We start from the raw sequence: 17,015 nt of genomic DNA on the forward strand, positions 1-17,015 counted from the left end.
TGGTTTCACAACCATTGGTTTGAATTTTAGTCCATTTCTAATATGCTCAGAAGTATTGGTTTTATTTCAAACTGTGGTCTAATTCTCACCACACTTACCCAGATACCACTCAGCAGAATCTCTTTTTAAATTAAAGACATTATATGAAAGCAATGTGTATTTGGAAGACAAACACCGTTCTTTTAGTACAGTATATTCTGTTTATTCCTAAAATGGAACTGTCTTTGCTTCCTTGACTGTAAAGCTGTAATGAAAGCTAAAAGGGAGGTAGCAGGTGCCAATTGTAATAATCAGTCTGCATGAGCACCAAACCTGCAATTATAATTTGCAGGTTAAATGATCACACCACAGAAAATCTGGGAACATAATGAAGAATTTGTTCACACTTAATTAGGAAAAATCATTACAGCAACTTTGAGGGGGAGGAGGGGAAAAATGAGGCAATGAAAAGAAATTGCTGTCCTTAGTATTGTCAAAGGAAGTAAAATAATTCTTAAGTGAATCTAACTGTGGCAGTGGTACAGTAAAAAAAAAGAAAAGCAGGAAAGAAAAGTAAGGGAAAGAAATTGAAAAGAAGTAAACTGTTGGTATATGAAGAGGGAAAGGAAAAAAAAACCCCAGGTATATGGCTTTCTTAAATCAAGGTATGATTTCTGCTAGTGTGGCTGTTGCAGAGAGACTGATGTTGTCCTTCCACACACATTGGTGATTTCTTCCTGGTTCCACATCAGCTCATTTGCTGTTGGCTTTCTCTGCACTTCTGCGACAGCATTTGGAAGGACTTTAATGAGGAGGTGAAGGACACTGCTGAGAAGGTGCGGCCAGAAGTGGCCCATCAGCCAGACCTGAAACTGCAGGGTCACCACAGCTGCACTCTCATTGCCCTCCTTTTTGACTTTCACAATTAAGCTAATTGTTAAAATCTGTTAATTGTATTTCTCACTTTGAACTGTTCCATGCTTTTGTTAAACCTAACTTGAATCTTTTGATTCTGTAGTAGTGTCTCCTTTTGAAACCAAAAAGCAACTAATGAAAGAACAAACCTACACAAACAAATATCCTTTCTATGCCTCATTATTACAGAGGAAAGTTTGAAGTGACTGAAGTATAAAAAGAGAAGCAAAAAGGTCTGACAGAAAAAGAATTCAACACTGCTATTTTAGGTATCATGAAGGGGGGGGTTAGGTTTATTAATTTGATTTCTGATGTTTGAACAATAAATTAAAGCAATACTGGTAGCAAAGTACTGCTGCCCTCCCTTGTCCCCCACGGGCACTGCCCAGCCCTGCTGGCTCTCCACAAGCTGAACAGCACAAGTACACAAGGCTCACATCACTTAAGAACTGTCAGCCTCCCATCTATCAATGCAGGAGTTACTTAATTAGGATTATTTATAACCCAGTAGATGTCAGAGAGTGGCTATTCTCGTTCTGGTCATATGATCTGTCACATTTGTGCCGAAGGCTACTTCTGCCCACCTTCACATCCTCAGCACAGCTGCTGCCTTGGTCTGCCCAGCTACCACCTTCAGCCATGCTCAAGCCATTGTCATTTAACTTCAGATGCTTGTGATACCACAGGACTGCTCTGGTATCCAGAGCACAGCCTTTCTCTGATAGTGCCCTATAGTGCTCCTGGGGTCAAGAAACATATATCCTGGCCCTGCTTTACACAGAGAAATCATTCCCAGCTGATTATTTCCTAGTGACCATGTCTGTGTTACAGCCTTTTTCATTCTGCTAAAGCAATGTGATAGAGACATACAGCGAGTGAAAACCAGCGCTGCTGGAGCCCAGGGTGATGGAGGCACAGTGGTGACTCACTGTCACAAGCTTGTGCCTGAGGTCCTGTTTCTAGGGACCTGGTCTTGCAAAAGCACCCTGCTCTGAACCATCAGCAGAAATGGATTTGCTGTGCTGTATCCTCTCTCCTGCCCTGGAATTTAAATATTACAGTGGCAGACTGATGTCATAGATGTCAACAGGACCTAAAACCTATGTTGCGGGAGGTACCAGACAGCAATGCTGGCATTTTCAGAGAACTCTGAGAAATCATAAGACTGCAACGATTGTGGTTGATGTCAGCTGATCATGTTTAGCCCCTCTCAATCACATTCCCTTTCTGAGAAATGGGTGAGGAGTGTAATTAGGGAAACTTTGTTGATGTCTAGTGAAAACAGTGTGAGGGACCAGTGATGCACCCAAGTGTTGTGGGCAGTGGTGCAAGGGGAGGCAGCCTACCCATGCCCCATGTTGCCCCCATGCCTGGACCGAGGTTCCCCTTTGCGGTCACGGCACCACTGCGGGGATCGTCCTGTGAAGTAGCAGCTTTCTCCAAGCATCTGACCCTGCATGACCCAGGCAGTTGCTGCTGGAATGTCCTCAAAATGAGAAATACTTTGGATTTGGGATTGCTTTTTTAAAGTAAGCGCTGTGTTAGTCTCTGTACTAAGAAATATCTTTTCACTTTCTTCTCCATAGTGACAGAAGAGACAGTGTGAGTACAGAAAATATGCGTACTGAATTACAGCTGCCTTTCTTGGTAACCTAGACCTTCCTCATCAGCTGCAGTGAGTCCAAACCATACTGCCTAAATGTGTGTCCCTGAAAGAGGAAGAGGCAAACCTCATGCAGTGCAAGGATGTAAGGTGGTACTATCATAAATGACCCAAGTGCCACCATGCTGTTAACCAAGCCTAGTGAGCAACCTAACAGAGCTCAGAAACTCTGCACAGCTGACAAATGAAGGCAGGAATGGAAAGTGGGAACAGTGTCAAGTCTGCTACTACTTAACACATTTTGAAGATTGGGTTGCAGAGATAGATGGAGGGAGGTCAGTGGGACAATATACAACTCTACTGTCAAGATTTGTAGCATGCACTATGAGTAATATAGGTGCTCTGCCTAAGAGAAAAATAAGCAGAATGAAGTAAGAAATATGGAATTTGTGTACCCTTCTCCACTTGCTACCTTTTGCTGGCAAATATTTATAGAGATCTTGTCTGCTCTGTGCTTATTATTCAGTTGCAGCTATTACTGGCAGGAGCTAATTCAGAGTACCTTAATGTATTGAGAGATTTACTGGCAGCAGATAGTTATAAGCTGAGATAAAAGGCAAGGGTGGTTTGGTACTCCACTAAGTGGGCAGAGCTAGGGGATTACTCTAGAAGATGGTTAAAGCAGAAGTGAATTCAACAGAGTGATAGGGAAAAATAACAAATATATATATAGAACAAAGGCCATAGCTGCCCATGTACTGACATCATATTGGCAGTAGGTCAACAGACAACTGATTTGACCTAAGTGCTGTACTTTCCAAAGGGTTTCTTTATAAATAGCTCTTCCCTACCAAATAGCAGAGACTTGGAGATTTCACCAGTTTTATCTGAGAAAAAAGATGGAAAAGGAAAAAGGGAAGTATGAGGACAGAGACCTGCTCAGACATTCAAATAGAACAGTTTTTTCATTCCCATTAAATAGCTAATTTACTATCTATTTACTATTATTGGCTCGTTTATTATTTATGCTTAATGTGGAAGCTCTGAAAAAGATGTTCATTATCCTTTTGAGTTAGGTATTCATATATCCTAACATGTACAGGAAATGGTCAGGATGAGAAAATCTGTCCTGTGATACAGACACAAAAGCAATCCTAAAGGGAAGAGGAATGTTTGAACGTTAACCTCATCTTCATTTGAATTTGCAGCAGGCTGTTGTGCAGCAATATTCAGAGTATAGGTGTGCCACTCTTCACTGGAGCTAAGCCTACCCTTCTCAGGACTTTTGCTGTGGGCAGCAGCGTACACATTGCTCTGATTCTGCGGTTCTGAGCAGGTCTCAGAAACAACGGGCTTGCTTTCTTTCCTGAGAGCATCAAGCAAAGGAGTTCCCCCTCTTGTGGAGCCAGGTGTAACTCCACTGGAAATTTCTAATAATTCTTCCATGAGCACACACACAGAGCCAGACAGCACCTAAGACAGCAAGGTGAATTTAATTTGCAGCTTCTCTTATGTGATGACATCGTATGGACAAGAGCAATGGCTAATCAGCAGTAAGGTAATATCATCCCAACAAGCATATTGTGACCCAAGCACATACTGTGTCATTGCAACCAGGTTCTGAAAGTCTTCTTTTGTGCTGTTATAGAAGCACATCTAAATAGGTCAGGTGCCTTATTCAGCAGCTTGTCTTGAACTTACAGCCATTGCCATAAAATTTGCCTATCTTCTATTTCTAAATGACTCTTTGCGCTTCCTCTCTAAAGAAGAAGGATTTAGTACAGTTTTAAACCAGTGCATGTTCTTTCTTTTTTCTGGTCTCTGCATGAAGGTAGAAGCCCCAAGCTTTTTTTCTTTTTTCCAGCACGTGTGGCTCACAGTTGCTTTGGCTCTGTGAAACGAACATTTCTGAACACTAAGTAAATACATTGCTGAATTAATTTGTTCTGCTCTTATGCCAAAGTGTATTCAGTTCCATCACTTGACACACAGAACGTTTTTTGGTGATCAGCTCTTTAAACACCTACTAAGTTCTACTGTGTTTTTTATTGAATTGTAGCATGAACCAATAAATTCCTATTTATTCTTCCTGTTAGAAAAGCATCACCTCACAATGATTTGTTTTAAAGTTGACCTCTCCTGTTTCAACATCATGGTCATGTAAATCAAATTCACTTCCCTTCCTTTGAATCTAATACTGACCTTTCAGTAGCCCATTCAACTTTCATGTTTTTCAGTGATGTCCATTACATAAAATGTGTGTTCCTACTTCTAATTTCTTGTGGCTATAATCCAGGCTCCTGATGTACAAGACAAATAAGTTATTCTTCTGTTATTGTGTGGCATCTCATTTAGGTTTGCATTTTATTTTCTTCATTTGCCTTTCTTTTTGTAATTTTTATAGCTTTTGAGACACTTGCAAAATTACAGCACTTCACATAGTTGCTTTGGTATCACTCCTCATAAGTCAAAACTGAATCCTGCAGGAAAAAAGGGGAAGATTTCCAAAACCTGCTGTCTTATCAGCTACAGAAGAGGGACTTGACAAATCTGGTACTGCAGATTCAGATGTTGTGAAATAATACTTCTGAAGTTGCTGTTACACAATGAAGATAAATGTCAAGAAAAGATATTTAGAAAGTGTCTTCAGTTCCAAGTCACACACATGCCGAGGGCATTTTGTCCTGTAACAGAGCTGTGTCCTGGCCCAGTGTCAGGTTTTGCATCTGTCAGGTTCTTTCACACTTCAATATCGTCATCCTATCTCATGTGCAAAGGCATTTCTTCATTGTAGCCAGGGAGCGCACAGCAGCCCCTGCAGCTCTTCAGGCTTACGCAAAGCCCAGACATCGTCTTCAGGCTTTCTGTAGCTGATAATTAGTCTTTCCCCTATCAACATCAACTTCTGTTTTTCTTTGCTGATACAGATACACAACCTGATACTGATGTATCTTCTCCCATTGTTATTCAAGGTACTGTGATTCTTCAAAAAAACCAAGAATCTTGCATTCTCTTGATTCCTAAAGAAGAGCTAATACTACTCCTAAGTACTGTATTGCCCCAGCTTGGGCCCTTGAAAAACCCTTCCCCAGCTCTGCAGGTGGGCACTGCTCCAGGGTCTCTTGTCCCTGCACCCTGCCAGGCTCCTGCTCCACACTGCAGCGCAGCCTGCATCTCTACAGGCCATGTCTTCCAAAGGCTTCCAGAGCTGACAAATTAGATGTCAAACAGTCTCCTCCTAATATTTTGTTATGTAGTGACAAGATACTTAGCCTGGATGCCAAGACTGCCTCTGAAAAAGTAAGAGTATTTATTGTTTGATTGCATAATTGAGCATCTGTTATGTTTACTGTTAGAACAAGGAAGTGTTTGGAAAAAGAATTGCTGGTAACTGCAGTGAGAAAGAGTCCCAGCTGGAGTAACCACAAATTTTTACTTCCATAAATGCCTATTTTGTTGTGTTATAGAGAACACAAATAAGAGTTAGAGTCTCATTGCTCTCCTGGCAAACCAACTTGCGAGATGTAAGGCAGGGCAAATTTATTTCACAGTGCTATTTTTTATGCTTTAAAACCACACAACTACAGCATTTGCCAAGCATCAAATGTTTATTTATTTAAACACTCCAGCAGCTATGACTTGCTTTAGATACTTGACAATAACTTACATATATTATTTGTAAGGAGTGAAAAATCAACAAACACATTAACATTTCTGAGATTCTGATGTTCATAGAGAATTTCAATAACATTATTCACATTTATAACCTTGCATCTGACAACTACTTCCCTTCTGTCCAGAAAGAAAGAAAAAGAAGGCCTGTGCATCATGCCCAGAAAGTTAACAGATTCATGCAAAAACAGATTTTGAAAACAAACAAACAAACAAAACAGACAAAGAAGTTTCTCAGCTCAGAATTCTCTATGGAAATGGTCTTCTCAGTCCATAGCCTTTATTACACTACCTGTAGTACCTGCTATCTGTTACCACCTGAGATGTCACCTCAGGTATCTCAAATCACTTAGGAACTTTGGTCCTGCAAGGAAAAACTTCAGAAGGTGGCACAGTGCTGTCTTGGTGTGACACATAGCTCAGCAACAAGCATGACTTTGTGAAGGCAAAGGCTGACACTTTTAATTTGGTACCAACTTGTAGTGTTTGTACTCTTTTTGCGCCCTGATACAGTCTGGGACTGCAGCTCTGTCGTTAACCACTGCTTTGTAAGAGATGGGGTGAAGGTGCAATATTTCCGTACCATTGTAGAGCAGGATCAAAATGATGTTATAGTGTAAGTGTTGTGTGTATAAAGAGTATATGGGGATGTTCTGGGCTGGGCAAACTACCTACCCTAGGTCTTCTTTCCTATTTGTGTTTTGTGATTGTGACACTTAAATCACTTAAGTACTCGAAAGCTGTGGCTTCCAAAAAGCAAAACATGCATCTCTAATATCTTCATGTTTACTTTAAGTTAGTGCATTTTAATTGTTCAGACTTTGTACAAAAGGAAAACCCCGCTGAAAGGAAACTCCCGCAGCAGATGGCATTGCAATGCAAATGGAAGGTTTCATAGGAGCCCTGTCAGCAAAGACATTGTTGGAGATGCACGAAATTACAATACTGGAAATGACCCTACAATGTGAGGAGGGAATAAAGAGATGTTTAAGTAGAAACGATTGCTACCTTCTCTATTCCATTGCTCTTTCTCTGGGCATACATCAATAAAAGACAATAATGCTAGAAGCTACAGAGACTTGTATATGATTAAATTACCTTAATTGGTGCTAATTGAATAGGAATTATGAAACTCAAATTAGAAACAATGTATGTTATATTCAAGCATAATTACAGAAATGAAGTACTACTTGCCAACAAGGATAACATGGTACTACATACCAACGAACCATATTAGAGCTGGAACAGCTGTTTTTATGGTCTAGGTTTCAAGGCTGATGGCTTTTTTTTAAAGACAGTTATTGCCTCTTCCATTTCGGGAGACTAAGAATTAGGACTAGTTGTACATTCCCATGTGCCACACTGAAAAACGCAATGTTCAAGAGAACAATCCTAGTTCTCAACTGCCCTTCCCTTTCACGGCACCCTGCGGTGGATGCGCTTCCCCAGTGCACGCGCCTGTGCTGGGTGTTGTGCAACAGGCACCACCTGGCAGCCAATGCTGGAGGCTCTTGGCATGCTCAGAAGGAGACCTGCAGGTTACCTTGCCACCAGGAACTGATAAGGCATGAAGAGTTGGGCAGGGACACAAGGGATTTTGTAAACAGCAGTTTTTCATTTCTCCTTGCGAAGTCCATAAATAAGTTCCACTGTGGAAAAAAATTATGATTCATGGGGGTCCCACTTTTGATACTTCTAGGCAAGCAATGGACACTTTGAAAAGGTGAAGTGTTTTCCCTGAACATACGCTGGCTGGAACATGACTTAGTCCCTTACAGTGCTATACAGCAGGATGTTCTGCTGGAAAGCAAAAGTACTTCAGTTAAATTGGCATAATTTGTTCCTTGAAAATATCTCTTCTGCAAAAGGGTAATTCAAGGGGGATATTGTCAAATAAGATTTCTCATAAATGACAGAAAACTTTGGTTTTCTCCTTTTGGTACACTATGTCTACTGGGAATTATGCATTAGAATAGTTTAACACTAAAACTACATTGACTCAAAGCATGTCTACCAGTTTGTATTATATATTTTTTGCTTTGGCAAATTTAATTATATTTTTAGAAGTACACTGTGGCTTTTACTTCCCAACTTAGGTTTTGAATCTTGCAAATATCTGGTCTGTCTTTTGTTATATTTATCAATTTATTTCTTAGAATTGTGACTTGATCTAATACTTTTTATTACATTTTTGCAATTAATCTAGCATTTAACACTTATTTACTAATTTGTTCATACAGTGCTTTATAGTTTCAAAAGTGTTACATGATAACTCATTATTAACAGATATTTTCTTCTAAAAATCCTGTAAAACAGAATTTTTTAAAAAGCAAGCACAAATTAACAGACATCAAACTGATGCATAGTACAGTGGTTAGTGCTTTAGTATAACTGAACACATGGGGAGAACTTCAGATGATAAAAATTGCTCCAGCTAGAAAATGTCAAGGTGCAACTCTCAATGTGCAGGCAACTCTTATTTACTCTTAGGTTCCATGTTTATGTCCAGGTCTGACAAAGCACAGTAGAAGAGCATCTGAACATATTTTGTTGTTGTGGCTGTAATATATAGCAAAAATGTGTGAGACAAGTTTATAATGTATCTTGGAAAAAATATGGAGTCTGAAGACTTGAAAGCTCTATACTGATTAAGGTGTTTTAAGATTTTCCTAATATCTATTGGATTAAGCACATGTTATAAATAGCTAATGGCAAAAGGAACTCAATAATTAAAGTCTCATTTAATTAAACTTTCATCAACATTTTCATTGAATTGTCAGACTGATAGCTGAATTCAAACTGAATAAAAATATTAAAGTCTTTCTTTTCAAGATTGCCTGAATATAAGGATTGGAAAATACCTTTCAGGCCATTAATTCAGTATTTCATAATTTATGGAAATTCATGGACTTTTCTGACTCAGACATTCCATTCCTTGGGCAGAAAGTGAAGCAATGCTGTCCTGTTATCTCTGTCTTCCAGAGTATCAAACTGCATGCATTGTCTTCACAATCCTACATAGCTTTTACTGATCTTGAAATAGCTCAACACCACAAATGTTAGATGACCATATATATCCACATATTGGACTGTTTTATACAGGTATGCATGGTTTTGTTTTCAGGACCATGTGATGATGCTGTATACGGCATACTAAAACTTCATAAGAAAAAAGAATTCTAGGAAAAATTATTCTGTCTGTCTGCTGCCCAAACATTCAAGATTTTGACACAGTGACTAGGACAAGATGATTTGGCTTACCAGAGAGCCATTGTAGACATTTAGGCCTTTTTTCAATTGGCAGATAGACTCCTAGATAATATGCAGGGATGCCTGAGAGGGCAATACCAATGCCAATAAGGGAATTCATTGTGTCACTGTAGAGAGGAACTATGACCAGGAAAAGGGAACATAAACAGTATACTATAGGAAAGAAGAGGTTAAGCTGTGGAGACAAAAAAATTCAAAAATTTATTAAAAGATGCAGTAATCATTCTATTGTCAGGCTTTGCAGATTAAAATTAGACAAGTCAATAATGAAAACATAACTATTGACTATATGGCTACTATGTACTGAATCTTGTGACTGCCTGCAGTCAGTACATTTTGCCTGGGCACTTAAGAAATATCATACCACAAATAAGGAAAGTTGTAATAATATCTTTATGGATTTATTTTTCACTCAAGTATTTTTCACTAGCTGTAGTAATGAGCCTTCTCAAGAGTCAAGGAGCTGGCATCTGAATACTAGCTGAAACTCCTGAGAGTTTACTGGTATGAATACTTGTTTTTCCTTATAAAGGTTAAAATGTAGGTTGATGAATACCAACTACTACCTTTCAGAAAAGGAAACGTGTGTGGAGTTGTGACGTTGACTAAGCTGGCAAATGCTGATAGGAATTAAACAGTCATTATCTATAATCTGACTGTAAATCCTGCTTTAGTAGAGTCAATAGCAAAACTGCCAATAAGGCAAGGTTTAATCTTTATCTTCCACATATTTTGAGGGAGAGTTTGGACATAGTGTGAACAATGAAATGAAGTGTGAACATGCTTCAGGAAAATTTGGTCTGTTCCAGAAGAAGAGATATTTCTTAGGATATTTTATTCCTTTGTTTGAACCATGTTTTTTATAATCAGGATTTAACACTTAAACAGGTAAAAAATATTATTGGTAAAATGGTGCAGGAGGTTAAAGAGAGTGAGTGACAAGAAAGACATATTTAGATAGGTTGTTAATTTGGATTTCTCATAATTTTTACTGCATCACTGCAGAGATGAAATGCAGTTCATGGAGTCAACAGAGCATAGGGAAACAGGACCCAGCACATGGTTTTGTGTGCCTGGGGGAAGCTATGGGTTTCTGTCCCTGCTTCCTGGACAGCCACTGGATTAAAACTAGAAATAAGTTTTAGCCACACTTTGTTTCTCTGCAGTTTCCCTCTCCTAACAGATAGCCAGATGCGCTTTGACAATCGCTCATTAAACTTGCATTTCACTGTCTATGACCACTATGCTGTGGGAGGGAACACTCAAAATATATTTGATTACTTAAGCTTTCGGACTTCTGCATGAGCAGAATTTTGGGCATTTATGGGCTTTGGAGGGATTTTGCTGAATTTGTGAAGTCATGTAAGTTTGATCAGAGTGTGAACCCCTCTGGAGCCCCCCTCACTAGCTCTAGTGTGGTCCGCTGTGACCAATACAAAAGGTGGTTGTTCCAGAATAAGCTAAGAACCCCAGGCATTTATTTCTTTATTCCTTATTTATTTTGAAATAAATATAGTTATAAGGTTGAATGAATGGAAAAAAAAAAAAAAAGATAAATATCATTTCAACCTCACAGCAAACGTACCAGAACAGATGTTCCTGTAGAAACTCAAATTGGTTTTACTCCTTCATTTCTTACCTTGTATGTGGAAAGGATTTCTATGGCTGATAAACAGTCTATAACGAAACTGGTAATGTAGTGGTTGTAGTACTAAGGATCACATAAACACATGCATTAGCTGGCTTTTAGAGCTTGTTTGCTCTCTTGTTTACTTACTTTAATAGGCCGTGGTCTATGTGGTTGAGTATATCTCAAATATATTAGTCCTGCAATAGACAGACCCACAAAGAGCCAGTAGTTGAAGCAGTAGTAGTTAATGAGGAGGAAAACATCTTCCACAAGTAGATAAAGCAAAGTCATTAAGCCCTAGGGAGAATAAAAACAAAGACTTTTTAATGTGAAAATAAAGACATATCTTATAAAATAAAGAGGTAGTAAAGTTATAAAACACCCTTTTTCCATTGTATTTGTTTGAATTTAGGAGATCAGGTCCTTGCAAGAAGGATGTGCTTAAAACTCTAAGGAATCTGCAAATATGCTGTGTGAAACATAGTGGTATCTCTTCCTTAAACATAGCAGTGAGAACACCACATTTGGCTGAAGAGGTATCGGGTTTGTGAAGTTATGTTTCAGCACCAGCAGGAAACCCTCCTAAGGTGGCCAGATGAGGAGCCCCAGACTCTGCTAAGAAGCTTTCTGTAGGCAGCGGCTTACTCTGCTCTTCTGGTTGGCTTCATTTTGAAAGCAAACTTTTAATTTAGTTTCATTGTTAGAGGCTTTCACAGTCCACTTATACATTAAGACCATTAGAGTAAATTCCATGGTATGCAGGTATGCTAATGTCTGTTTTAACAGATCAGCAGGAAAAAATTTCACTTTGAAAAACCTGAATGGTGGTGTATTAAGGGAGTATAGCTCATCTTACTGGTGCAAACAGAATCCCTCTGAGAAGAGTATTCATAATGAAATCATAGCTTTTAGAAAATTATTTGATGTCAGACAGGACCAGGATGTTAATCTATTCATAAACCATATGTAACATAGAGCAATGGAAGACACCAAATAAAACACATGTTCAAATAAAGAGCAATGGAATGTTGTTCAATGATTCCATCTTCTCTGTTCATAAGCTCCCCCTCATTTTAATCTGTTAGATTTACGGATTATTTATTAAAATAATTTCCACTAATTCTATCCTTTATGGTTCCTTGATTTTGTGTCACAAGATTCACTTGTATAGTGACAGCAGGAAAAAAAAAATCAATATGCCTATAGGCATCCAATGGCAGGAATTTACTTCTAAGTGCTTTGTCACTCCTGGTATAATTAGAGTCCTAGAAAAACAGTTTATGGCAGGGTCTGAGAGATGTTCCTGCCATATTCAACTCCAGTGACACTCTGAAAACTCACATAAAGACTTAAACAACTCCTGTCTATATTGCTATATATTTAGCCATCTCTGTTTTTTCCATAACGCTATTGTATTTACTCCTCACTAATTTTGTTCAGAGAGCACATGAATGTGAATCAAGGATTCTCTATTCACTGGAAAAAAACTCCACCAGACAAAATAACACCACCACTATCCCCCCTCAATGAGTTTTAGAAACTGTGGACATTTAAGGAAGATGTCTCCAGCACAGGAGAAGCCTGGGAGAATCACAAGACAGAGGCAAGGTGTTATACTGTTAAGCTGTCACGTACATTGAAGAGGAGAGCAGGGACTGGAGTAAAGCACTTTACGTGAATCAAGCTCAGACTGCTGGGGAGGTGTCCTTCCCTGGCTCCAACATAAAACAGCCTGGAAAAAAAAAAAAAGAAAACTCAAACAGGCAGTGAGCCAAGGAACAGCGTGTTGCTTTCTGACAAAGGCAGCATTAATTCTTTTATCGCTCTATTGTCAAGTGGCTTTATTTTATCAATTGGTGCTGATCATGAGAAGACACGTCAGTTTGTAACAATCCTCCCATCATAAATGAACAGCTTGACATGGCAAAAAACTAACTGTGTCACTTTTATAATGCAATAGTAAAGAATGCAGACAAATAATTAATTATTCCTTTTCAATTATTTAAAATAAATCTTATACTTCATACCTAGATGCTGCAATTATTGACGAGTTTAAGCCACTATAGCAAGACATGGCTACTGCTATAGGAATTATCCACTTAGCATAACTAAGGGTTTCGCCACCAAATGTCTGTAACAGAAAAAGAAAATAACAGTGAGGCCTGTTATTTTAACCATCTGGACCATCCTGGGAAAGTCTCATAAAAACACAACAGCCCAAATATAGTGTCATAGCCCATGCTTTCTTATGACACCTGATAATGACTCGGGGAAATTAGAATTTTAAAAGATGATCAGTATCAAAATAAAAATGCCAGAAACATTAAGAAAAGATTTTAAAAAAATTCTAAGCCTAGATCAATCAATGAGATAACAAGATGTATTCGCTTTAATGTATTCTGATAAATAGACTGTAGTAATCCATGAGTTATAACTATACTTTTGTATAAAATATTGAAAAGGTTTTAAAAATAATTTCACTGCATATTTGTGTATTAAAAATATTGCTGTGATCCTGCAGCATTAAACATCACACACTGTACATTGGAATGATAGGAAAAACCCCTGGTTCTTAAACCACCCAGAACTTCCATAGCTTTGTCTCTGTCTGGCCCTGGTAAAACCATTTTCTACAATGAAGTACTGTTACAAGCAGGATTTATGGAGTATATCTGAAGATTTTACAAGAGCAGATTTATTGGATGTATTTTTTTAATGCACCTTCTAATATACTGGTACTCTTACATGAAAACAAAGTTTAAAACAATCCAACAACCTTCAGCATGGAAATATTTCAACTGTTTTGCCAGGTAAGTATGTTATCTGAGATTTTTCTGCAGTGTCATCCATACAGTAACTTTTGTTTTAATTATTTTATACAACTTACCACAGCCACTGCATCACTTGTGAGGAGATCTGACATGTCCAACACTACGTAGTATGCTATATTAGTCAACAAGTAAATAATAGTCACAATAGGCATTGAAATTGCAATAGAAATAGGTAGATTCCTGCAAAAGGAAAATGGCAAATTTAATTAATGTTCTTTGAATAAGGAATAATTAAATAGAAAATTGTTCCCACATTCAAACATTTGTGAATGGAAACCTCCACCACTTTTTGTAATCCATCATTGTGTAATTGTGGGGTTATAAAATGATGCACAGCCATGTGTAAAACAATTCCATAGGCAGCTTGGTTGGCTGCTTATGAGTCTGTCGCAAGTTTTAGAGAAAAAAGTACATTTGTACCTGTAAATTTTATAAACTGTCTTTTCTATGAAGCAATTTAAGAGAGCACTTAAGCAATGAGATTTAAATGCACACTTAAATGTTTTCTTGATCATAGCAGTTTTTTCCTGACTCATAACCTATGCATGTCCCAAGACAAGGTGGACTGTATCAGCCTGAGTAGGTGAGGCACACCACTCCCATGAGGTTGACATCCCTACAAAGGGGAGGAGATTATATTTTCAATGCTACTGTGGACTTTTTTTTTTTTAACTTAACCTTTCATATTTAACAAAATTACACATTTTGCCTGTAAACAGTAATGCTGAAGATTACATGATAAGAGGGTCATAAACCTGACACAGTCTTACTCAACTGGTGGCAAAACCAGTTCTGGAAAAATAAAATATTTTTTCTGTCTGACTGGAAAGAAGTAGGGAATTTTAGAGGGCCAGACGGACCCACACTTTTCCCTGCTTTAACTGATCTCCTCCTTTAAAAATTCTGGTCTGAAGTGTAAGGTGTAAAATACATATATGCAGACAAGTGATTGATTTACTAGTGTGATACAACTAGTGAGTGAGGACAATAATCAGAAAGAGTGCTCACACTTTACTCCTTTTGAAAAGAAGGTTTTTGCAGAGAAAATAGTTTGATGATTTTTCAATCAGAAACAAATACAGAGCAGCTTTTCCTACCAACCCCTGTCTTACTGGGACACTCTTCAGTGGTTAAAAGGAAAGGCATGTGTTTACCTCTCAGGATTCTGCATTTCCTCAGTGACATAGTTGAGTGTGTCCCACCCTGAGTAGGAGAAGAGGGCAGAGTAGAGAGCCAGCGCGATCATCCCTGGGTCTGTTGCTGAACCCTTGAATGGAGCTCTCAGGTTTTCTGTTTCTCCTGTACAAAAGGCAGTGACCAATTCCCTGTTATGTTTCAAGGATTACAACTTAGAAGGACACTACACCAAAAGTCTTGGCTCACCAAAAGGAAATAAAACCCCATTGAATCCAGGTTTTGTTACTATTTCTAAAAGTGCAAAGCTTATCTTTTCACTTGACAAATGGGAAGGTTTTAGTCAGGCATTCAGACAGCTACGCTTGCACAGGGAGACAGCAGAAGATGTTTTCCTATGTTTGTAATTTGGATGTGAATTGTGTAATTCTACCAGAATTCACGGTGTCCTCATTTCCTGGCTTCGCTCTCTAGCCTACCGAAGAAGGGAACCCTACCCTATGCTCTCTCAGCCAGGCAGAGGCAGCTGGGAAACCCAATTTCAGTTCCTGAATCTGTCTCACATTTCTTCCTCCTGTCTGTGCTATCACTTTCACCAGATGAATTAGTGACCAATGGCAGGGGAACTCCTGGAGGCATGGTTCTCAGTGGGATTCTCTGCCCCACAAAGGTGTTCCCCAGGATTAAGAGAGGAGACATAACAATCTTTCCTTTCAAAATATTCCTATAGTTTAAGTCAGTCGGTTGAGAAGACAACCTGCAGAATGCAACAAAATGGACGAAATGTTAATGAAGCCACATGAGCCTTCACTGCGATGTTGGAAAGGGGAAGAAAGGCCTTACTGAGTTTGCAGAAGCAAACTCAACTGTTTAATATAAATGGAAGTGGGTTAAGTATTAAGGAAGACAGAAACATGCTGAAACCTCTATTAGGAAAGAAAGTAAGGTCTTTCTTACAAAACGAAACAACTTCATCCCATGGTTAAACTAAGGAGTTTACAGATAACACAAAAGCAATTCAGTCATTGAAAAGCAGTAACTACCAGTAACTCAGTCACTCAGTAACTACTGTTCAAACTGAGGAAGGTGAAGTTATGAGACATACACACACTTTGGAGGAGAAAATGGTTGGAAGATAAAGAAAAAAAAAGAAAAATCCAAAAGGACCAAGAAAAGCTGTTTTACTAAAGACAGCTCATATTCAAAATCAGATGCATTCACAGTGTTTTAAAACAAAAGGCATATCTGAGCACATCAGAAGGCATACGCAGGGCTAAAACATTGTAACCTTTCTCTTCATTAGAACAGCTGCTAAATTTAAAAGAGTGCATTGACCCGATGACAGCTTCCTCCAGCAGTCTGCATCATTCTTCCTCCCTGTCCTTGCTGTATTTAAGTGCTTGGTTCTGCTTAAAGAAAGCAGAGGCAAGACCTTTACTCCACTAAAAGCCCTCGGCATTATGCATTCCTCACAATAATATTTCCTCTCTGCCTTTACCCACCCTGACCTCATGGAGCAATGCAAAGGGACCAGCATGGGTTATGTGGGTGCATGAGCAGAGGGAACAGCCCCTGGCCAAACTGCATGATGGCAGCTGCACACACAGTCAAATTCGTGACTGTGGGGACAGGGCAAAGCTGCTCTAGGGGTGACATCATGGACTTGTGCCTTTTTAAAACTGTAGCAGCTTGGTTTTTGAGAGGAAACTACTCCTTAATGTAGCTGTGGCCCTTAAGCAATGCTTTTCCTCTGCATCTTCATGTTCCTGCCCCTAGCACTGTATTCATTTAAACAGGTATCTTTAGACTTGAACAAATGAATGACAACTGACACGCATGGATAATGGCTAAACAAAAAAGCTCTCTTAAAGTCTGGTGTAGCTTTACATTGAAACAGCTGATGCATTAGAACTGCAGCCAAGGAAAGGAGAAGGCAAGCAAACATGGTAAAGCAATCAAGTTTTACAAGCCAGTTTCAGCA

The 17,015-nt window shown here is 38.8% G+C and overlaps 1 protein-coding gene across 1 annotated transcript in view; it reads right to left on the reverse strand.

Moving 5' to 3' along the window:
* Positions 1-8,653: 8,653 nt before the first annotated feature.
* The window catches only part of LOC104539631 (Y+L amino acid transporter 2-like), a gene marked incomplete at its 3' end in the record, with an annotated part of 12,606 nt that continues 4,244 nt past the window's right edge, over positions 8,654-17,015 (reverse strand). Inside the window, exons 3-9 of the mRNA XM_010183215.1 lie at positions 15,055-15,199; positions 13,957-14,080; positions 13,097-13,200; positions 12,705-12,801; positions 11,217-11,366; positions 9,431-9,614; positions 8,654-8,728 (exon numbers count right to left, since the gene is read on the reverse strand). Of these exons, the coding sequence (XP_010181517.1) occupies positions 8,654-8,728; positions 9,431-9,614; positions 11,217-11,366; positions 12,705-12,801; positions 13,097-13,200; positions 13,957-14,080; positions 15,055-15,199 (879 nt within the window). The remainder of the gene's footprint in view (positions 8,729-9,430; positions 9,615-11,216; positions 11,367-12,704; positions 12,802-13,096; positions 13,201-13,956; positions 14,081-15,054; positions 15,200-17,015) is intronic.

This window comes from Mesitornis unicolor, unplaced genomic scaffold (genome assembly GCF_000695765.1).
Source record: "Mesitornis unicolor isolate BGI_N332 unplaced genomic scaffold, ASM69576v1 scaffold7144, whole genome shotgun sequence".
Taxonomy (NCBI): domain Eukaryota; kingdom Metazoa; phylum Chordata; class Aves; order Mesitornithiformes; family Mesitornithidae; genus Mesitornis; species Mesitornis unicolor.